Source organism: Mytilus edulis, chromosome 12 (genome assembly GCF_963676685.1).
Source record: "Mytilus edulis chromosome 12, xbMytEdul2.2, whole genome shotgun sequence".
In the NCBI taxonomy this organism is placed as follows: domain Eukaryota; kingdom Metazoa; phylum Mollusca; class Bivalvia; order Mytilida; family Mytilidae; genus Mytilus; species Mytilus edulis.
The window spans coordinates 77,344,465-77,368,594 of NC_092355.1; the positions used below are offsets into that span (position 1 = coordinate 77,344,465).

The window sequence follows — 24,130 nt, forward strand, 5'->3', positions numbered from 1 at the left end:
TGCGTATACGCATGTTCCATGTCAAGAGCATATAATTTAGTGATTGTCGTTGACTCTTGTTTGTTTTACTAGTATTTGTTTTTTTTTGTATTCGTACATTTTGTCGTATAAATTATGTAATTGATTTTCTAGTTTTGGTTGTTCCAAATTGTGCATATAAAAAAGAAGATGTGATAGGATTGCCAATGAGACAACTCTCCACAAGAGACCAAATGACACAAAAATTAACAACTACAGGTTACCGTATGTCTGTCAACAATGAGCACAGCCCAGACCGCATAGTCAGCTATAAAAGGCCTCAAAATGACAAATGTTAAGCAATTCAAACGAGAAAACTAAATGCTTAGTTTATGTACGAAAAAATTAACGAAAACAGATATGTAACACATCAACAAACGACTGCCACTGAATAACAGGCTTCTGACATTGGAAAGGCACATACATACAGAATGTGGCGGGGTTAAATATGTTAACGGGATCCCCACCTGGTAATTTTTATAAATTTACATTTTGCAAAAACATGAATTATTCTAAAAACTAAGGATTTTCTAATCGCAGGTATATATAACATTACCGTAGTTTGCACTATTTTTCGGAATTTTAGGTAATCAATGCTCTTCAACTTTGTACTTGTTTGGCTTCCTTACTATTTTGATATGAGAGTCCCTGAAAAAACGCGAGTCTGGCGTATTGAATTATACGCCTGATACCTTTGATTAATATCAATATGTCGAAATGTACTGTTGTATTGTTTATTTGTGTATTTCTCTTTCCTGAATGTTCTCGCAATTATTTGTACTGTACTGTCATGTTATGTTGTCATTTTAGTGTTACATTTAACATTGCCATAAAAGCGCGAGGTTTGACTAGCCACAAAACCAGGTTCAATCCACCATGTTTTCTTAAAATGTTCTGTACCAAGTCAAGAAAATGGCAGTTGTTATCTTATAGTTCGTATCTGTGTGTGTTGCATTTTCGTTTGTTTGTTGTGTACTTCAGTATTTCTGTTGGTTTCTGTTATTTCGTTGTTGTTCTCTGGTGGTTGGTTTGTAACCCGGATTTGTTTTCTCTCAATCGATTTATGACTTTCGAACAGCGATATTCTACTGTTGCTTTTATTTATCCATAAATAATAATTGTTTCTTTCCGTTTTTAGGACATAATGGAAAGTTGGAGTAGTGTAAGATTTATTTAAGATATCTGGCATGATGCTTCAAAAAAATACCAGTAAATGTGAAGTGTATAATAAAATAGGAAACAGACCTGTGATACTAGTAGGGTAGAATACCAAAAATTGCTCTGAGCAAACGAAAGAAAAACAGTGTGAGAAATAACAAAAAAAAATATAAAGTAATACAAAATTAAACTGACACATACATACAATTAGAGTTCTTTCCATTTAAAATTTATAATAAAATTGACCAGAATAATCGGTCTACTGAAAGAGGGATGAAAGATACCAGAGGGACAGTCAAACTCATAAATCGAAAATAAACTGACAACGCCATGGCTAAAAATAAAAAGGACAAACAGGCCAACAATAGTACTCATGACACAACATAGAAAAGTTACTAGTTACTTACTAGTTGAAAGTTACTAGTGGTCCCGTATCATAGTATTCTTCATACTTATTAAAAAAATATGTAGCTTGCATATACTTATGTCTGAAATAAAAGAGATGATTTGCTGCTTCTGGTCTTGTAAATGTCACTTCAAGTCCCATAGAATTGCTTTATTCTCACTGATTCCTTGTTATATGGTTTTATATACTTTTGCATGAAATAAGGGAGATAATCTGCTACTTCTGATTAAAATACAATGTGTTACTACTTGTCATTAATTATAGCTTTGTTCTTACTGATATATAAAAATATGGTTTCTAGATACTATTGTCTAAAATTAGGAAGATATTAAGCTTCTGCAAGATTGTAGGTCACTTTCGGTTTTTAAATAATATTTTATATATACCTATAAAAATAATATATGGTTTAAAGGTACTTTTCCTTGAATAAAAGTGAAAAAATGCAACTCCTGGTGTACTCAAGATCACTTCCGGTTCACATATTTTAAAGTCATATGCGCCAAACATTTTACTCTAGAACCTCTGACTTATTAATGTACCATATTGAAGAAACAATTAATTAACATTAAAATGACATTTACTTCAATAATATCAACTCGCTTAACCCAAATAAATTATAATGCTCAGTATTTTTACTGAAATATAAAAGGTAATATAACAACTTTAATTTTACTTATAGAGACTAGGTGCAGCTGCATTTAATGGAGATGTAGAAGACTTGAGATTATGTATAGAAAATGGAGCAAATCCAGAATATAGGGTAACATAGAAACATTTAACATATTAAAAACAAATTTGTTTTCAAACCACAGAGTATTCTATCCACTAAGTATATTTTATCAACTGGAGCTGACAATGTTGACAAATTTGTCTATTTTAGTATTTTCCCTTTCTAACTATATACAATTTCAAAATATTGGCAAATCAGAATATGATTTTGTTGATGAAGACAATCAGATTAGACCTTGTTTTTAGGATGATTATCCGAGACATTATAATATAAAGTAGAGATCTACTAAATATCACTGATTTTTAAAACATTGAAAAAAGTAAAATAAAAGAAGTTAAGATTGTATAATACATGTATAGACAAATTTAATCCTGATATTTATTGATGAGTTTACTCTTTCTAAACAATCAGGACTATTTAAGTGAAAAATTTTATGATTTCTGTGGGTAGCAATATTCGGTATCAAGTATTAATCGGCAGAAAGGCTCAGGTCCACAGAAATGTTAAAATTGTAGTGTTTTATGTAAGACCGAGCACATCTCGTTCTCAAGCAACGCTATTTTGTCTCTTTGAAGTAGATAGCACTACAGCCAACTCTGGGGACTTTTTTTCGGCTGCGGATTTGACAATACAAAATATGAAAACAACCAAATAGAAATGTATTGAATCATAGAAAAAAGACTACCTTTCCTTTTACATCATAACACATCTGACACGTGATTTCAAAACAATTGTGTTCTTTGTATGTGCTTTCAAAAATCTCTGACACTGCATTTCATATAAGTGGGGCGTCATTCCGGTTTCAACACACACCATTAGGAACTTCATAGCATAGGGATTTTGAATAATTAGTGTCATAGCATTTAACGCTTAATTACATAATGATTGTGTACTGAATTACTTGTTCGAGACATATAAAGTTGGGTCTCATTTCATATGTATCTTTGTAGTTATTCAGACCATGTAATTCTGTTCATGTTTCAATATTTTTTTGTATTAATAATTATAATAATACCGTTTAATGATTTACACAATCTTAATCATCATTTTTTTTTAAATACACATTAAGATTATAAAAAGTAGATATTCATATTATTTCTCTTCAAAAATATTTTTTGCATCTCAAAATTATATATATCATTTTATTAATGTGATTTTGACCGCTAATTCGTGAAATGTATAACATGTATAAATTTTTAATACTTATACACAACATTATGACGTTCTTTAGCGATATGCTGATGTCAATTGTATTATTCTAGGGATACAAAGGAGGTACAGCATTGATGTCAGCTGCCAGGCAAGGACACCTGGATATTACACACTTTCTGATAACAAACGGATGTAATAAAGATGCCTCAGATGTATGTTAGCTATTTTCTCCACAATCTGATCGCATAGTTCTTAAATGAATCAATTCTGAATTATGTTGCTAATAAAACAAGTTTAATGAAAATCATTTACTCATAAGATATTTTCTAACTTGTCTCATCGGACGGAATACTATCGTTAAACATATTGAAAGTCTTATCTCGATTTCTGTCGAAAATGTATTAATTAACACGTTTGATTTTATGTGTGAATTAAGATGTGTTGCTGTGTTTACATCTTTTAAATAGTTTAGATTTTACCGACGTAATGTAATGCATCTTTACAAAATACCAAATACTTGTTGAAATTATATTAAAATTATCTCACATGAATTATCTTTCAGTTCTGAATCAGATCGTTACTCTTTTTGTGAACAAGTTACTTTGTAAGCATTATTATTATATCGAATCATTTATTCAGTCAGTTTCAAGCAGTACATTCAGTAGTTCAACAAATACTTGTTTTAATTAAATCGCTATTCTTATTACCTTTTTTTATTTTACTTGGAGTTAAATCTTGTAATACTGCTTTACTTCTCTTGTCGGCCTGCTCTAAACGATATAAATGTTTTATGCGTCATTTAATTTGTTTCAATATGACAGGTCTGTATTTATTGATGGGAGTTCTGACAATTCTCAACAAAACGGGTTTTTTATTAGTATTTGTTGTTTTTGTTGACTAACTGATCGTTTTATTCAGATAACCACTAATTAATAGATATTTATTTAGTACTAATTCATTTAATGGAAATGTCAAGTTTATAAATAAAAGTTTTAATGTGTATGATATGTTGTTTATTATTGATATTTATTAAAAAGCATGATCCGGAAAGTTAACACATTATATGCCATTATTTAATGTTATTATAGACACACGGAAGAAAAGCTTTACATTTGGCTGCCTACCATGGACATCTAAATGTTGTAAGATATCTAGTCGAAAACGTCGGTATCAGTCCCATGATTAAAACAAATAAGGTAACATTAAATATGCTCAGTTTTTTTATATTCTTCAATGAATAAATGAAATTAAAAGTTTACAAGGGAAATTGTTGTATTGCCTTTTAACAACAACCAACTGTTTAAATAAAGAACAAAACTAGTCTGGAATCTTACAGTAATGTACGATCTACCACTAAAACAAATACCAATTATATATAAGCTATTAAGAATGCACTATACACATAAATGTTACACACCAAACACCAGCCACCAAGCATACATCGGTTATAGAGGAATTTGAGTTCCCGACAAGGAAAAAACAATGACCTTTTAATCATATTTTGATGTTTTCACCACACAAAACAAAATAATATGTTCGTGTAATATGATATGTGATATACTTAGTAGCACATACAAATCGTTGGAGTGTCAGTATAATATATTGGTTCATATTTATGTCACATTATTGTTCTTAATATGCATTCCATTGCGACATTTAACAACCATTTACCCAAATGGTAAGATGTATAATGATAGGAAACAATTAAAAGGCTGTTGCCTGTATGATAGAATTCATAATAAAACTGCGAATATGTCGAAGAGACAATAATTCGATCACAGAGAAGAACACAACCCGAGGCCACTGATTGGTCTACAGCACATAGCGAAAATTTACATAAATCAACAGTAATAATATGTATCTCTATTTCAGGGTGAGACACCATACGATTCAGCAGCAATATCAGAGGCGCAAGCGTTAAGGGGAATAGAATCGTTTGTACGTATATGCTTACACTGGTAATATAGGCCTAGGGTAGTGAATCCTTTTAATGTAAATCATCGAACAGATCATAAAATGATGCAGTTATTTAACATATATATAAACGAGTTTAAATTGAAAACTACGTTCAAACCTATGATTGCGTTATATAAAAACCGCAATTTTTACACGTGTGCATGTAAAACAAATTTCGTTGTAGAAGGGTCTAAAACAGCACAAACAACATTTTCCAAAAGACCAAAAAAGTGAAAAAGTATATTTAAACAATATAATTATATATATATATACAACTCGTCTAAACATCAACCCAACAATGTTAGATCTGTAAATTTGCTTTCGCAAATTTTTTGTTCTTCCCTCGCCGGGATTCGAACCCATGCTAATGAGATATCGTGACATCAAATCGCCTGCACTGTAGCCGTCCCCCTAGACTACACGACCACCTGGGCTTACAAATAATAAAGCTTTCGGTGACCTTCTGTTACCTTTCCTCGTCAGTTTTAATCTAGCGTCGTACTATATATATAGCAGAAGTAAATAAACACGGTGTACAGAATGTATATAATAAAATTTTTATAGTTTGCGAATTTAAAAATTTTATTTTATATATATATAGATAGATATATATATATATGCAACTCGTCTAAACATCAACCCAACAATGTTAGATCTGTAAATTTGCGTTCGCAAATTTTTTGTTCCTCCCTCGCCGGGATTCGAACCCATGCTACTGAGATATCGTGACCCCAAATCGCCTGCAATGTAGCCGTCCCGCTAGACCACACGACTACCTGGGCTTCATAAAAATGAAGCTTCGGTGGCCGGGTGTTACCTTTCCACGTCAGTTTTAATCTTGAAACTTTACTTTGGAATCATTTTAGAAATAAAATCTTCTGTTGATTATTTATTTCCTTTGCTGTTTGTTGTTATGTTTATGTAAATAAACTTGTCATAGGTAATTTCTTTGCCTTTCGCATGTTAAAACTGAAATAGCTATGCTAATTTCCTTCTTAAACGTACCAATAAACCATGATTTCCATGTGTGGTTTAAGTTCTTACTAATTACACATTTGTTACATTTTAAATTAAGGAATTATTTTTGACATTTCTTATCTAAGTTGATAAATCATTTTTTTTACAATTTGTTATTTTGTCGTTTCTTTTCACAAAACATAAGATTACATATGTAGCATGTGTAGGTAGGGGGTAGGCAACGAAATTATTTTTCTTGTCTAATTATTATTTATTCTACGTATAGGATATTTTTTTTAGTTTAATTTGGTTAAATTAAAGAGCAAATTTATGAACAGTTTAAACCTGCATGTTTATATCTGACATCAACTTGATCAGATCAAAATCTATGTTTCAGAATAGATTAATACATCCAGAGGGTGGACCAGTAGATGAAGTTACGGTGATGCCGCCAAGGGATGTGAAGGAATACCTACAGGTACATACATGTATTTAATGCTTAAAATAGAAATAAATTGTAGTTAATGCAATATCTTTTAAATGTGTATGTCAGTTTGGTGAATAAGTGCGTAGGTAACTGCGAGTACTCTCAAATCGTATTTTCTTGTTAATTTTACCTGTTGATACTATTTGTAATGATTATTGTTATTTAATGTTTATCTATTCAGTGTTATATCTCGTCTATATACCAGCTTTGATAAGTCTTTGTACTATGAACAACAAATTCTTTATTTTGTACAAAATATTTCCTTTCTCGATTTTAACAGTAAACCTTACAACAAAATTATTTTCGTTTACCTTATTTTTGTTATTGGTGATTTTTGTTCAAGGTTATTGCTGTGTTGTTTAATTGTTTAATATCTCACAGTGGTAGACTACTGTTACCTTTATTTTTTCACCTCTTTATTTAATTGATTTGTTATTTAAATTGTTATCATAAATCAAATTTATTCGTGTATGCTACCTTGTTTTAATATGTGTTTTGATTGAGTAAAGCCATTCCAATTGATATCTTATATTGTGTCTTTCTCTGTTGTGATGGTATACTATTGTTTCAGATAAGGGTGAAAGCTGGTACCTTATAAACCAACCGTTTAAATCCGCTGCTTTTGTTTGCACTTGTAATAAGTCAGGAATCTGATGTTCAGTAGTTGAAATTTGCTGCTGTGGTTCATTTTTTTTCCTTTCCCGTTTTTTTTTAATAGATGAGATCGTTGGTTGTCGCGTTTGAATGGTTTTGCACTATTCATTTTGAGGCCCTACATAGCTTGCTGTTTGGCCAAGGCTCTGTGTTAAAGACAATACTTTTACCTATAATGGTTTACTTTTACAATTGTGACTTGAATGTTGAATGGAGAGTTGCCTCATTGGCACTCATATCCCATCTTTTTACATCTTTTCAGTCAGCAATCATTGGTTTCACCACGAACAATACTAGTGCCCCGACTCGGAAAATATCTACAAAAGCAGTACAATTATCAAACGTATACTAATTTTTGGGGGAACCTTTACCCTCTACATTATTAAAAAAAAACCACCCCCAATGAACTGTATACAATAACCAACAGTTCATTTACTACATACACTTATTGAATAGCCAATTATAGAATTAGTGATTGAATAAACATAATTGAACAGGTAAGGTAAACAGTTGTTATTAAAGCTTACTGATGTTTCCGCTAAAACTATAGATTTTTTTCATAAAATATAAATTTTATCTTTCATTTATCTTTTATTTGATTACAATTACCTAACATTAATCAAATATTAGCTTTTTTCGGATTTTCGAATAAGTGGCTCAGGCTTTAAGAAAACAGTTTTTGAAATACTTGAACAGAAGGCACTAATAAACAAAATTTCATACATTAGTGTACATTATGACAACATCTGTGAAATACATTTATAGTCACATTAGATTTCCATTTCTACTTCTGTCATTGCCAAGGTGAATGAAAATTAAAAAGAATCGTTGTCGAAAAAAATACGTGAAGATAGATTGAATTATTAATTGTTGGTTTCTTAACGTCCACTGGCAAATATTTCATGCATGTTCAGAACGAGACCAAGTTTTTTTTTATTTGTTTTTCGTTTATTTTTTTATATGAATAAGGCCGTTAGTTTTTCTCGTTTGAATGTTTTACATTGTCATTTCGGGGCTTTTTATAACTGATTATGCGGTAAGGGATTTCCTCATTGTTGAAGGCCGTACGGTGACCTATAGGTGTTAATTTCTGTGTCATTTTTGATCTGTTGTGGAGAATTGTCTCATTTGCAATCATACCACATCTTCTTTTACTATATCATCTGATTAGCCAAAATTTAAAGTAAAGGTAAAGGATACTGCAAACTTCTTTTCTTTCTTCCTACGAATTCCGTCATGAAGTAAACCTCTTTTGATTATGGACACAAGTCGACAAGACGAGGGACAAAGTTGGTTCATATGAGAATGTCGATTGTTTGTTTAAAAACACGTCATAAAAACGTAACAAATATCTTGTCTTCAAGAAATCAAGCATCTTGATAACGGTAGTTTCTGATAAACTTTCACTTTCAGATTGAAAATCTGAATAACATATAAAAATCGTTAAGACTCATTAAATTCAAGCTTTAAAAGCATTTTCAGAATTTATATGAAATGAAAGCAAACGAGATTCATCTGTAAGCAACAATCGTTTAAAAACAGCAATAACTTCTGACAGAAATGTCATTGGCAGACGAAATAATAAACTTTCTTTTTAAGCTATGGTCATGTTATGAATTCTATGGTTCTATCCCAACTTAAGTGACAAACAAACTTGCATTCAATAAATTACTAAAAATATTATAAAAGTTTTCTGAGCTAATTCGTCTGCCATTGTTCCTTATATTGCTGTATATGTTACAATATTATGTAAATCACGGTACTATATATGAAACAGATCTAAAATGTATCTGAAATGGAAATATACTGTTGTGGTAAGGCAACTTGTGTTCCAGTATTCTTTCAACATTGTTCAAATGAATGAATTAGTGACTCCCCAGAAACATACTGTTCATGGAAATCTCATATATTTTGGCAAAGTGTGTAAACATGGCGAGAAATGAAATATTTGTACAATGAATTCTGTTTCTACTCTCGAATTGGTTTGGCTTAAAGTTTTATCTAAGTTTACACGCTGCATGATTCGTTTGTTCTGCAGTTTGTTTTTAGTCCAGAGCTCACAAAGCTCACAAAGATGCAAAAAAATTCCACCATTAAATCTGTTATTGTTTTGTTCTTTTGTAGACTATAATGTCAAATCAAGAAGAAGATGTTCAGGGTTCATCAACACCTACAGGTAAGGTTGTACTTACAAGTATATTGTCTTCATTTTAGTTACTTTTTTGTTATTTATTTACCACATTTTCTTGTTACACTGTTACACTCACATTATGACTATTAAACAGCGGTATACCATTATTTACATCATGTTCGAGCTCTTCCCGGACCCAGTTATGTTTCAACGTTTTTTTAATATGTTGTTGATACATGAATATTTTCCTGAAAAACAAATGCACAAAAGCTAAATCCATCTTGCACTTCGAATCAATTTTTAAGATCAAATTATATTTTGTCAAAAATCTTATATTCGAATACTTATTGATTTAGAATTAACTTATGGATACTTTTTTCCCATTTTCCTTACTTGCTTCACAATTTTATATATTTATTTAATGAAAATTATCAACGGAGAGATACTAAACAAAATTAAGTTATAATTAAATTATGAATTTATTCTTTGTATTATATTAACCTTTTCTATATTTTATAAATATTATTTGCAGAAGACACGCTTCCAGATGAAATAAAATTAATGTCTGACAAAAAATCTATTCCAATGTACCTCAAACTACTTGAGTCGGGATCTGAGAAAAAAAGAGACATTCGATTAGTCATTGTCGGGAAAAAAGGGTCTGGGAAAACATCATTAGTGAAGAGATTGTTTGGAGAAGATATAAGAGAGGTAACCAGTACAAATGGTATCGATATCCATAGGATACGATGTCGTGCAAACTCTGATGATGGAATTTGGAATAAACTAGAAGGTATAACATTTTATCTTTAACACCATTGTTTTATTTTTACAACAGAAGCTATTTGAATATATATCAGTAACACAACATTCTTATTTTGTTTGTGTTGACCACAGACATTTTGGAATGGAAAAAATTGAAACTATGAACAAAACACCGCATCATATTCATGTTAGTCCAATACCACTATTAACAAATATAGTTAACATGCACTTGTTGATATTATTGAAATCTGAATTGAATGATCTACGTCAGGTTCGGTACTCACATTTTATTTACACTCCTAATTATTTATAGATATTTGGATAGTAATATGATAGGATAGAACTTGTTTGACACATTTTGATCAAAATAATGTGTAGTAACAATAAATGATGTCTTAATAAATAAGAGTCAAGTTACTGTACGTGGGCTTTTTCATTTTTGTCACACATTTTGTTACAACAATTATAACATTTGTGTTGCAAATTTTAAACTTTGAATGATGCACTTCTATTGATTTTAATTTCACCGAGTAAACAACAATTACTAGCATCGTGATGGGGCAACGGTTTCGACTCATAATATTATACTTAATAATTTGCGTAACGATTTTTCTTCTAATATTCTCAAATATCTTATTGCCTTAAGATAAAAGACCTCTAGTGATTTCGTAATCAACGTTCAAGATCACAGCAGTAATAAATATAATTTTTGCATCTTTTTCGATTTTCAGGAGAACCTCTTTAAACCATACATCCAATTATTCAGCTACTTAGGGTGATCATAAAAAATAGTCCTAAGAGTTATTGTTTTGCTCAAATGTCAAGGTTTATCTATGTTTCCATTTAAAAAAAAAAAGCCCATGAATGTTCTTCTGTTACAAATAGTAGCATTCTTGCCTAAAGTGAATTTATAGCTGGAATTGTTATTCAAATTTAGGATCCTGTATCATGATGATGTAGACTCACTAAGTAAATCAGTTTTACAAAAGAAACGATTGAACCTCCGTAATTTTAACATTCTATTTCTATTTTTTCATACAGCGCTTTTGAACTAATGTTTGTCTTTTCTACTATTTGCTTTTTTGGTCATTATTGTCAGATTGTTGTCCACTTATCGGTTTGATTATATGATCATCGTGATCAATTCAATTGATACATGAAACTCAAAAATGCCAGCAAAACAAATCCATGAATCTTCAATCAACTCCTTGCTTTTATGACATTGTTTACTTCATTGTACGTACTTGCACTGAATATTCTACTTGAGCAGCTGATTTTGTGATGTTTGTGTTTACGTTACGAGATATGTTTTATCTAATGTTGGAAGTTGAGTGTTCTTTTTGTGATTTTAATTTCGTGACATGCTGTTGATTGTTTTTATATGACTTATACGTTCTATAGATCTTGATTTCCCCAAAGCATATTTTCCCTCATTTTACTTTTTTCTAAAATTGTATTTTTAGTTAAAGGGAAAATTCGCAAAAAAATAAAAATTTGATATTATGTTCATCCTAAATAAATAAGCATATTCTCAAAATATTAAAGCTTTATTTGTCTAGATAAGTGAGTTACTACATTTTTAAAATCGACTCTAAATTCTCGGCAAGACGCCATCTTGAAAACTAATGACCACGGATATCTAATTACCACAAAGTCCTAGTACACGGCATGACATGTCCGTTAATCAGTGTTAATATGACTTGTCAAGCTGATAGATTTTCTACCCGACCAAGTAATGAAAGCTGAAGAAGTCTACATAGTTTTCAAGATCATTGCATGAATTATGCTATAATAATGTTAAAGTAGTCTCAATAAAGTGAGAAAAAAAGTCCGGAAATACTTATTATAAATTGAGATTTATCTCCTATGTAAAAGTTTTTTTAAATGCTTTTTTTCTAACGTATATTTTTAGCTTATTTTGGGTTTTTACCTAACTTGACCCCCGTTCAAAAACTTGTCTTCTTGTAATCAGCATGGCTTAATACAGGTAATTACCGGGGTATTGCAAATGTGACATATTCGGGTATTCTAACGGTTGACTTCCTGGCAGGCTTGTTTCTTTAATACACAATGAACAAGGTCAATGAATCACATGCGTGATCGCGTGTGAACCAGGTGTGCACAGGTAAAATTTATAAAATATACCATACCAATATAAAACTGTCCGTGATATACGGCCTGTGTACAAAATCTAACAATTTTTTTAAGAGGTATTGTAAGAATACGTATAGATTATCCCACTTTTATATAATTTCAATTTTACTTTTATTCATATTTCAGCACCTGTTCTTCCGTTTTTATATATAAATTTTAGTCCCGTTATTTCATATAAGTAATTCGTCTAGTTTTTATCCTCACATATGTGACTTCATTTTCACTCTAGAAAACAGTGGTATATTTTAAAATGAATGCCGTTTTATTTTAATAACCGTTCATTCATTTAACAAGTGAAATAAGAATATCAATTTGTAAACTTCGGAATATACAAATGCAGAATATACTGTGCCGGTTTGTTTTCGTCTAACGAGAAAAAAGAACTGAAAAAAACTGTCATATAAAAACAAGCACGCTCAAATCAAAATATAAAAATATGTGAGTAAAAGTTAACTTGAACAGCAAAATTAACAACCTTTGATCCGAGTGTATTGGTAATAAATTTATGTATTTTATAGTATAGCTCCTTCCGTAATCCAAATGATATCAGATAAATATGTTTCATAAGATTAACCCTTCCGACCTCATTTAAATCTGAGACTGTGTTATAGTAGTCTCAGCTAAAATCTAATGCAAAACGCTAGAAGTAAAAATGTAATAACTTTCTTTGATGATGGCTTTCAAATGTCTAAATTGAAGTGTTCCCGTACATTGTTTGCCTTTATAGGACAATTAAAATGCTTTTGTAAAACTAGTTCTATTTTCCCTTTTTAAAAAACATGAATAAATCATAAGAGTGTATATCATTTTATTCCGAAAACTAAATTCAATTTCCACACTTTAACCGGTTCTTTTGTAGTTTAGTTACTTATTTGAATTCAAATAAAATAATAGCATCAAATATAATTAAATAATTCCTCGGCGATTCACTTGTATTTGTCAACACCTTGAAAATTTATTTTAAATTTGTGTATTAAACGCGACATCCTGTCTTACAATCCACTGATCCGAATAGACAGTCGCCAAGCTAATTACCAATCTGCAAATAACATTTTACCTTCACAAGTATTGTCGAAGAATAACCTAGTAATAACGTAGATAGTAAAAGGTCAATAAGCGTAAACCTATATATTGTCTTAACAGTTTAAAGTTATATACTTCAATTTATTCACTTTATCCGTATGAAAAAGCATATATTAAAGCAAAATAATTATAAAAAAATGTTTTGTGCTGTCTACAAAAATAAATCGATATATTTAGGGAAATATAGAAAAATTATCTCATGAATGTGTACAACTGCACGTCTGTGCGTTTATTTTCTTATTATCAGATGGTTATTAGATATAGCATTAGTCATCGGTGCGCTTACGATTACGTTAACAATTTAGTTAAAAACCAAGACTTTTAATGATTGTATTTTAAATCCCGGCATGCAAAAACCAGGAGAAAACGTCACGACCTGCAGGAAGTATATAATATTTTTTCATTAATTATTGAATTTCTCCTTTATTATGATAAAAACTTTGTGAATATATATATTATGTCATAATGAACATATTTAAACCATAAGTAAAAAATCGTGAATTTTCCCTTTAACTATTAGTTTATCAATTTTGATTATTTTTTTTTAAATAATGTTATTGACCATCAATATACAATATCTTGCATTTTAAAAGTTGATAGTCTTTAATTATAATACAGCTGTAACATTGTTTTAATTTATTTGCTTTCGTTCCAATTTTCAAGGACTGATTTAAAGTGTATTGTCAAGGGTATGAACAAAGTCTATTTACGAATCTATTTTTCTTTCTTGAATATTAGCCTTCGGCTGTTGTCTGCTCTATGGTCGGGTTGTTGTCGCTTTGACACATTCCCCATTTCTATTCTCAATTTTAGGAATCTTGACTAACCTTCACACCAGGAAATCCACTAAATTTACTTATATCAGGATAATGATATATAAATAACACATAGCTGAGAGGGTGATAGAGCAGATTGTTACCCCGAGAAAACATTGTCAACTGAGGCGAAGCCGAGGTTGACAATGTCTTTTCGAGGGGTAACAATCTGCTCTATCACCCTCTCAGATATGTGTTATTTAATTTATTATACTGAATGTTCTGTTATTACTGTCGATTAAATTTAAAATTCAAAGTAATAAACTATGACATCTTGTACATAACCATCCCTATTTAATAAAGCGCACACTTGATCAAACGTCTCCGTGAAGGGTAATAGAGTATTTGCCATAGGATAGAGTCGTATTTAATAAAGCGCACACTTGATCAAGCGTCTCTGTGAAGGGTGATAGAGTATTTGTCATAGGAAAGAGTCGTGTTTAATAAAGCGCACACTTGATCAAGCGTCTCCATGAAGGGTAACACAGTAAATTGACACCCTCGTATTAGCCAATAAAAATCTGGCATTTTGACAAGAAGTATAATAAATACAAATATTTCCTTCATTGTTTTGTAATGTTATCTATTCAACCCTTATCACTCATCTTCTTTTAAAGCACAATATAACCAAAAAAGTCATTTTATGAACTGATTTCAGGTATCAATGACGAAACTGACACCAATGCAAGACTATTTAAGCCATATGCAGAAACACTAAAGAACCTAAGCAAGAGCATTGGAACACCAGTACAAGAAGCAATCCATGTTACACCTCCAGTATTCACTGAACCCAAAGTAACAACTCCTGGAGCCACGAAACCCAAAGTTACAACTACTGTCTACTCCTTTAATGAACTACAGCTTAATGTCTTATCTGCACAATTTAAAAGAGAAACACAAAACGTGAAGTCTAAAGTTGATCTATATGACAAAGAGGAGTATGCAACGTTGTTGTTATGGGATTTTGCAGGAGATGAAGAATTTTACCACACACATCAAACTTTTTTGTCTCCTGATTCAATTTACCTTGTTTTTGCAAAACTCAATGAGGCTGACGACAAACAGGCAAAAGGTAATAAAACGACCGACCCTATGATGACATCTTTTCTCTTTGCAATAAGTGTGGCAATAAAATTATGTACTTTTGCACGAAGGAGTCATCACAATTAAAGTAAAAAGGAGAAAATCCAACCTTCATAAATGGAGCAGCTGAAAAAGCAATCGTTCTTCATGACACTACTTATAGATGCATATGTTCATCCATCGCTTTGTCGTTAATAAGTTTGATTTTTTAAGTTAGAAAGTAGTATCCTGGACCATCAAATATCGGTCGTGTTTTATTTAATGTTGCTGATATTCATTGGTAATTTCAAAATGTGAGCTTTATTTTCGTTTTCGTAAGATAATGATAATACTACTTGGCTAGATCATCTTAAACTTTAAAACTGGGTAATTGGCCATAAAATACAGATCCTCTCAAGAGTTATTTGCCTTAGGACTATAAAAATGTGGTTAAAAATTTTGCTTGACCAAATCTTTTGAAACTAAGCACACTATCCACTGTCGGGGATCATAATATAGATATACTTGTGATTGTTTTGCAACTCAGAATTTGACGACTTATACAGGTAATGATAGTTAGGTGCATAACAGTTGGGTCTTCTGGTAGTTTTGTTACTGCTAATTATAATACAATATACCATTGCAAATGATATGTAAAATACATTTTCATAAAAGAAATTTAAGCATGTTTTTTAGTTACTGAACATGAAACTGTGTAGTACAGCTGACACATCTTATTGTTACATTAGAAGATTTCTAAACCTTTTGTGTACTAATGACTGTGTGTATTCTAATACACACAACTTACAATCTTCACTGCATATACATTACATCATTTTATTATTTATTTATAGATCTTTTTCGATTATGGATGGACTCGATACATTGCTACAGTAGACTTGAAGAAGACAAAAATACTTTTTCTGATGACACGGAGACACTTTTAGATGATCTTGATCCACCAGTAGTTATTGTTGGCACTTACAAAGATGCTCTGACTTCAGAGTCAGGAGAGGTAACGGACTTGTACATTTGTTTTTGTTCAGCCATGAAACTTTTTATCTTTTGCTCGCGTTTGCTCGCGTTTGCTCGCGTTTGCTCGCTCTTTTTCTGTACATTTTAAGGATTTTCTGATCTTTTTTCAAAGTTCACATTCACTGCTTTTGGAGAAAACTTAGCATTTCAAGTACATAAAGCATGATCAACTTTTTTTTTTTATTTGAAATTTTATATGGCTTCAAAATTTATCTTTGTCAACACAATATGAAATAACAAGCGATTATTATGGTGCGTAGTTTTAATGTATTGAAAGCCTTTATCCAGTATACTACACTGTCCTTTACTTAAAATACTAAGACAAGAAAACAAGATTCCATTTTTTAGATTCAAGATGTATGCAGAAAAAATGTTTTAATGTATACTAAACACATGGCTGAAGATGAACGTGGGCATGTAAGGGATGAAGTGTTCATTTCGAATACAATAGATGATAACCGTGTATTTCAACAAATACGACAAGAACTTTTACAGTTAGCAAGAACAATGAGAACCTGGAATATAGACTATCCTTTGAAATTTATTCAACTGGAAAAAAGTCTTCACGAGAAGAAGAAGGAGTTACCTATTATTGACTTTCCGGAACTGAAGCGCATCGCTGAAAATACACCAATGCCATTGAATGGTGAGGAACTAATTTTTTATTTGAAATTTCATCACGAAACCCGAGCTTTGGTTTACTTTGAAGATCTTCCAGATCAAATCATTTTAGATACACAATGGCTGTCTAATGTATTTAAATGTATCGTGACTGCAAAGACATTTCGAAGTGTAAGCATCAGGCATCAAAAAAGATGGGAAGAATTTCACAGTAGAGGAAAATTACATAGTGTGGTAATTGAGGATATATTCAAAAATGAACAAACCATTTTGTACCAGCACAAGGTCCATATTCTGAATGTAATGGAGAAATTTGATATAATAATACGTCCAAACCAATCAGACAGAGATTCCGCTGATGAATGTTATTATGTACCCTGTATGATTAAAGCAGAACCGGAGCGTGGAATTTACCAGATGTTTAATGTGACAGGAGATACCTGTCAAAAATCAACTTGGCTCTGTTTCAAATTTAGGTTTTTACCACCACATCTGATGAATCACTTGATTGCTTCCCTGTCTCGAAAATATGAAGTTGCCGAAGTTCGTTTCACAGAGGAAAAACAAACAGAAAAAGTGTTTGCTTTGTTCAAAGGGAGAGCTGTCTTTGAGTTACAAAAGACAAACAAACTAAGTAAATTACTAGTAACAACAATTCCAAATACTATTCAAATTCAGATTTTAGAATTTGGAAAAGGTTTTATAGTAAAGAGTGGTGTGTACAAAAACATTGGTGACTTTGTGACAGATGAAATCAACAAGATAATAACAACACGATTCAAGATGACCAATGTGCACTTTACAAAAAAGTGGGAATGCGGCCTTACAGAACTAGAAGATGTAACAGGATCGAATGATTTTAGTGAAGAACAGTATACAGAATATTACTGTGAGACATGTACAGCACCCCACATTTTCCATGGTGAATGGTCGAATCCACAAAGTGAAGAACTATTGGTAAGAAAACTTTGAAACATTATAACATCATTGTGGATGTTTCGTCTAAAAGTTAACAATTTGCAAAATGGTTCCTAATTCAGATGCAATGATATCATGGATTTCATAATAAAATTTATTTTGACTATTCCTTGCATCATAAATGTCAACTACTATGAAATTATTTTAATATTGCCTTCAAAGGGGACACTCGAAGTTATAAATCATCAGATTAGAATACTAAATAGAAGGTATACAGAAATTATAACAACTATTCATCTGAATGCAATAGTAAAAGAATTTCATAGTAGTTGTCATTTACTGTATAAAAAAGGATAAAACACTTTCATAAACGAAAACTAAAATAATTGATGAAAACATTATTGAGGTTAATAACATCTGCTGCAATAATATCGTAACGTTCCAAATTTGTACATGTTATCAGAGAAGTTATGAAATAAGAAAGAAGATGCAACTGGAGCAATCTAAATCTCAATTTCAATAAAAGCATACATTACCATTCACCAATGTGGCGATAAGACAAACGATATAACAAGCATTACACAGAAAACTAAAAATTGCACAACACGAATACCCCCAAAACAAAGGAATGTACAAAGAACCTTCAGAATAGTAACCAGTTTCTTCAGTTGTCTTATCTGTTGACTTCATTTATAAATATGATATTTTCTACAATCATAAAAGTTTTCAATGAGACATATGGCGTGTTCATCAACAAAGCATTTATTATCATTGTTATTCTGATGTTTTATACAAAATAAGTACTTTTTATCCTTTCGCTTCCATAATGATTTATAAATTTTAAACATGTAATTTCGTTTGCAGACTTTAATGGTCATTTAACTATTTTTAAACTATGATTGTTAATTTATATAACATTTCAGTACTCCCGTATCTCTGAGGAATCTACAGAATCGAATCCTCAAACGGAAACTACAAGACAAAACCAAACAATTACCACAAAGGTACATATGTGATACTGACTGATTGGTGCTTGGTGCATATCAATGTTGTTTTGTTTTATTTGCATACCTAACAGGGATTAGAGATTATCATTAAAGTCATAAAAGAATACTGGAGAATCTCATGATCTCCAAAAATGAATAAAAAATATTTTGGTCAGAAAAAAGTGATTTATAAAACTTATTTTAAATTAAAAAAATGTTCGGTTCCAAAAAGTCAAGTCATGCAGCCTACAACTTAAGGTATTTAAGTATTTTGCAATGACTTTAACTTAAATAGTAAGCTTGTATGACAATTATTCATAGTTCCATTATATTGAAAAAAATCAGTCACCCTTGGTGAGAAATATATAATTGGAAGTATCATCAGAAGTGAAAGACGACTTTTAACATTTAAAGTATCTTATTTGATCTGAATGTTTTATTTATGTTAATTTTCTGTTATCATTTCAAGAAGTGCAAACCGTATCTGAAAAAAAAATAAGAAAAAGAAAGTTTTATTGTCTTCAAAATATATATTTTGTAGATGCATTTTCTCGTCCGAGGCTGTACGAAAACATCAACAAATGTATCTGAAGAGCCAAACAAAGCAAGCAAAATAACAGGGGTATGTTATACCACTTTGGCTCATGATTTAAGATTATTTTTAGTTGCCAGTCCACTTTTCGAAGTTTTTGGTTTGGTTTTTGTTCAGTTTTTTTTCTTTCTATGTTGTGTTTTATGAACTCTTTCCTCTTTTTCTGCATTGTTTTGTTAATTTAATATATATAATAATTTCAAATTTCTTAATTTTACACGGACATAATATCTGAGACCTAAATCAAAGTCTTATGATTAATATATTTGCTTCAATAAGAATGAGAATCGAATTTCTGTATTTTTTCCACTTGTGAAGCGTATGTATCCTTAATAGGTATACTTAAATAGGGTGATGTAGAAGAAGTTATGATATGCATTATCATCAGTTCAGTTATGTTCAACCTACATGTAAGGATTCACATTCTAATGAGTTCGATTATTTGAATTTATGTGTTTTAAATTTGAGAAACCAGCATTTTTCATTAATTTTGAATCATAATATCGCCCTGTTTCTATATTCAAATTGTTTAAACAAACGCGGTATTTACAATTATAAGATTTATAAATATTAATCTGATTTTTGTCTGAGTTAATTATAACGTATATGTGCAAATTATGTATTTATATAATTGTCATTTATTTAAGACTTTTAAGAAAGCATTTGTTTGGCATATAAATGTATCAACCATTCTCTCTTTAAATTATCTCAGAAAAATCTATATTATCTACCTTTTGACTTAACCATACATAGTTGAAGCCATATGTACCCAAATTACCTTTAATATTACAGTACTGGTTCTGCTTCTTCTTTAAGCTTAAAGTTAAAAGAAAATAAAACGAGGAATATGTGATATGAATGTCCATGAGACTTCTATCCATAAATAAGTGCAAGGATTGGTTCAATTTCGGTCAATAAGCTCATTAAAGATAAATGTAATTGAATTGGTCGTATTTGTTTACTGTTGTATTAATTGGTATTCATGTTAAAGGGCGGAAAATCAAATTTGCTTGGCAGAGGCATCCTTTTATGAGTTCAACAAGTTCGTGTGATAGGCTACAGGTGTTTGTGGACACCTAACTTTATTACCCTGGGCATATTTTAAATCACTTGTGGTTACACGTTTGATCTATTTTCAGTTAACAAAGGAGGAGATCAATTTTGCAAGACTTGGGATGATAGTGCTGAATATTCTTGCTGATGTTTTATTTGATCTATTAAAACCAGATAAACCACATCTACGTCCAAGGAGTGATTGTGACATAACGTATCTGTACAGTGAGCACAGAAATCTTAATAAGCATATTCCAAGTAATTCAAGTCATCGACGATGTCCCCCTGGACCATGGGGAGGGAGTTGGCAAGATATGCAGGTTACAGATATAGCTATTGGAGATGATATTGAGCGCATACGTCTTACAAGAAATGAAATACTGCATTCTGAAACTTTCAAAGTTGACGAAAATCGCTTTACTGATTTATGTGATATGCTAGTTGATCTTTTGAAAAGATTTGATCAATATAACAAACCAACAAGGCTGTATACATTTCACCTTAACGAAATTTTTACCAAAACAATTTCTGGTGATGAAGTGAAAGCTTTTCAGGTTCAGATTAAAAATAAAACAGAATCAGGTAAACTTGTACTTTTTTATTTGATAAAGTTCAAGACAACTGAGATATGAAAATAAAAATGCAAAGTTTAGTTCCCTCAAGAAATATTCAATTTAAAATTTGAACATTAGCGAGACTATTCAACATTATCGAGACTAAAACTAAAAACATGTTGTAATGAGTTTTTCTCATGACAAAGAAGTTCAGTTTTATCAAATTATAAAAAGGATAATAGCAAATATATATCTAGAAAAAGCAACATCTGCTGTTTTTCCCCGTTTTTTTTTCTACTATGGGTTCGAAATGTTAAGTCTTCGACTTATAAATAATTTCTTGTACTGGAATCTGAAACTGTGAATATTTTATTATTGATGCCATATCAATTTTCGTGTATTTCATTGTTGATACATCTTATAGTGAACCACCTATTACAATGTTCAACGATTTACATTTTTATAGGCTTGCATGCAGGCTTTGGCAAAAAAGAAACCCGATATCTACAAAAGTACAATTGTGTCTGTTTAGTTAATTCATTATTGTAAATACAACGGAATTCGATGAGACTGTCATCAAAGTGAGAGGGTTAGCGCTATAAAACCAGTTTAATTCACCAGTTTCTACATTTGAAAATGCCTGTACCAAGTCAGTAATATGACAGGTCTTGTCCATTCGTTTTTTTGATGAGTTTTGTTATTTGATTTTGCCATGTGATTATGGACTTTCCGAATTGATTTTCCTCTAAGTTCAGTATTTTTGTGATTTTACTTTGTTCTTAAATTCACGAAAACTAATATTCACGAAAAAAGACAAATTCACAGTTTTCCGTTCGTCTGCCCTGTATCATACCAAAGAAGTTAAGCATGTTAGCAATGAAGTTGCAATCATATCAAATTAAAACCGAGTAGACATTTTATTTTCATGATGATGTAATATTCTTTATATAATATAACACGACGGGTGCCACATGTGGAGCAGGATCTTCTTACTCTTCCGGTGCACCTGAGATCACCCCTAGTTTTTGGTGGGGTTCGTGTTGCTTAGTCTTTAGTTTTTCTATGTTGTGTCATGTGTTGTATTACTCGTCTGTTTGTCTTTTTTTATTTTTAGCCATGGCGTTGTCAGTTTGTTTTAGATTTATGAGTTTGAGTGTCCCTCTCTCGTCCCTCTTTTACTGAACAAGGCCATAAGAGAAGAAAACAACAAAATTACCGAACTTTAAGGAAAGTCCCTAATCAATGAGCATAATCAAAAGATCAAACACATCAAACGAATGCATATCGACTGTCATATTCCTGACTTGTTACAGGCATTTTGATGTAGAAAATGGTGTCTTGAACCTGTTTTTTTAGCTAGCTAAATCTCTTACTTTTATGACAGTCGCATAAGATTCCATTAAATTGTGTGAACAAAACAAACAGACATAAAAGGTCAAAATGTTAAAAATATATGTAATTTGAGACCAGTACTTTCTCCTGTAAATTCGTTTGGTTAAAATAGTTAGCAATAAAGTGTATAGAATAATAATGGTGTAAACTTTTTAAATTATATTCCAAATTACAGTTATAATACTTTAAACAGTTACTTGTATTTGCAGTGCATGCAGTGATAATTTCTTTTATTTTCAGATATTGCAGTTGAAGTTGAAATTGAACATCAAGTACAGGTTTTACCCCAATAAAACATATTTTCACAGGACCATCTCCATATAGAAAGATTAACATTGACTAAGATCCACAACTATACAAAGATGCTGTTAAAGCATTAAAAAAGTTATTGTTTAAAGTTGCTTTTTTTTCTGTGTACCATAGTTAAACTATTGAACCAATATGGACTATAATTTTTATTTACCTGTGTACATTATTCTATGTGTTGGCATTTTCTTCAAGGTTATGGTTGTCTTTCTGAATTGTTTAACATTTCAATCCTTATTTTATTGATTTTGTATTAACATTGTGTCATAGATCAAATGTATTCGTTCATTGTATGTTCATTGGTTTGTTTTAATATGTCTTTTAATTGGGTTAATCCATTTCAATTGATATTTTATAGTGGGTCTTTCTTTAGTCTAAACTTTACTTATATAATATAATATGTAGAAATATTGAACTAAAATTGACTAATGTCCCAGGCTTATAGGATGAGGGTTGGGTGCCCATTTACATGTTAAAACCCGCTGCATTTGTTTGTACCTGTCATAGGTCAGGAACCTGATATTCAGTGTTACCGTTTGTTGATGTGGTTCATAAGTGTTTCTCGCTTCTCGTGCTTATATAGTTTCGACCGTTGGTTTTGCTGTTTTAATGTATTTGTTCACTAGTCATTGTTGGTGTCCTTTATAGCTTGCTTTTCGGTGTAAGCCAAGGCTCCGCATTGAAGACCTTTAATAGTTTAATTTTACAAATTGTGACTTGATTGGAAACTTGTTTAATTGACATTCATACCACAATATATTATATCTATATACTATATGTAGATTCCCAATCATACTTGTAGTTAAATTATTGAACTGAAATTGACTTATTGTATATAAGTAGACCTCCAATCATTTTATATACATTGTATGAAGATTCCCTATCAAAGTTGAATAATTGACCTAAAATTGACTGATTATATATATACATGATATCTCAGTAGCATGGGTGCGAATCCTGGCGAGGGAAGAACAAAACATTTGCGAAAGCAAATTTACAGATCTAACATTGCTGGGTTGATGTTTAGACGAGTTATATATATTACATATATCTATATATTTGTAGATGTCCAATCAAAGTTGAATAGTTAAACTGAAATTGACTCATTTCATACATGAAGATTCCCTATCAAAGTTAAATAATAG

General features: G+C 30.9%; 2 protein-coding genes across 2 annotated transcripts; both read left to right on the plus strand.

Annotated features, from left to right (window-relative positions):
• Nucleotides 1–1,162: 1,162 nt before the first annotated feature.
• Nucleotides 1,163–9,732, plus strand: LOC139497853 (cyclin-dependent kinase 4 inhibitor C-like). Its single transcript, XM_071286093.1, has 7 exons — nucleotides 1,163–1,180; nucleotides 2,262–2,342; nucleotides 3,575–3,676; nucleotides 4,553–4,660; nucleotides 5,337–5,402; nucleotides 6,775–6,855; nucleotides 9,643–9,732. The coding sequence occupies exons 1-7, from the start codon at nucleotides 1,163–1,165 to the stop codon at nucleotides 9,730–9,732; spliced, it is 546 nt and encodes a 181-aa protein (XP_071142194.1).
• A 7,183-nt stretch (nucleotides 9,733–16,915) lies between these two features.
• LOC139498114 (uncharacterized) lies at nucleotides 16,916–23,079 on the plus strand. The gene is made up of 5 exons (XM_071286451.1): nucleotides 16,916–18,141; nucleotides 19,026–19,106; nucleotides 19,630–19,710; nucleotides 20,820–21,315; nucleotides 22,920–23,079. The coding sequence occupies exons 1-5, from the start codon at nucleotides 16,942–16,944 to the stop codon at nucleotides 22,970–22,972; spliced, it is 1,911 nt and encodes a 636-aa protein (XP_071142552.1). The 5' UTR covers nucleotides 16,916–16,941; the 3' UTR covers nucleotides 22,973–23,079.
• The last annotated feature ends 1,051 nt before the right edge of the window (nucleotides 23,080–24,130 follow it).

Coding starts and splice junctions, on each gene's coding strand:
- LOC139497853 (XM_071286093.1), top strand. Junction 2,343..3,574: donor GAGCAAATCCAGAATATAGG/GTAACATAGAAA, acceptor GTATTATTCTAG/GGATACAAAGGAGGTACAGC. Junction 5,403..6,774: donor TAAGGGGAATAGAATCGTTT/GTACGTATATGC, acceptor TCTATGTTTCAG/AATAGATTAATACATCCAGA.
- LOC139498114 (XM_071286451.1), top strand. CDS start 16,942: ATGTATACTAAACACATGGCTGAAGATGAACGTGGGCATGTAAGGGAT. Junction 18,142..19,025: donor CACAAAGTGAAGAACTATTG/GTAAGAAAACTT, acceptor ATAACATTTCAG/TACTCCCGTATCTCTGAGGA. Junction 21,316..22,919: donor TAAAAATAAAACAGAATCAG/GTAAACTTGTAC, acceptor TTTTATTTTCAG/ATATTGCAGTTGAAGTTGAA.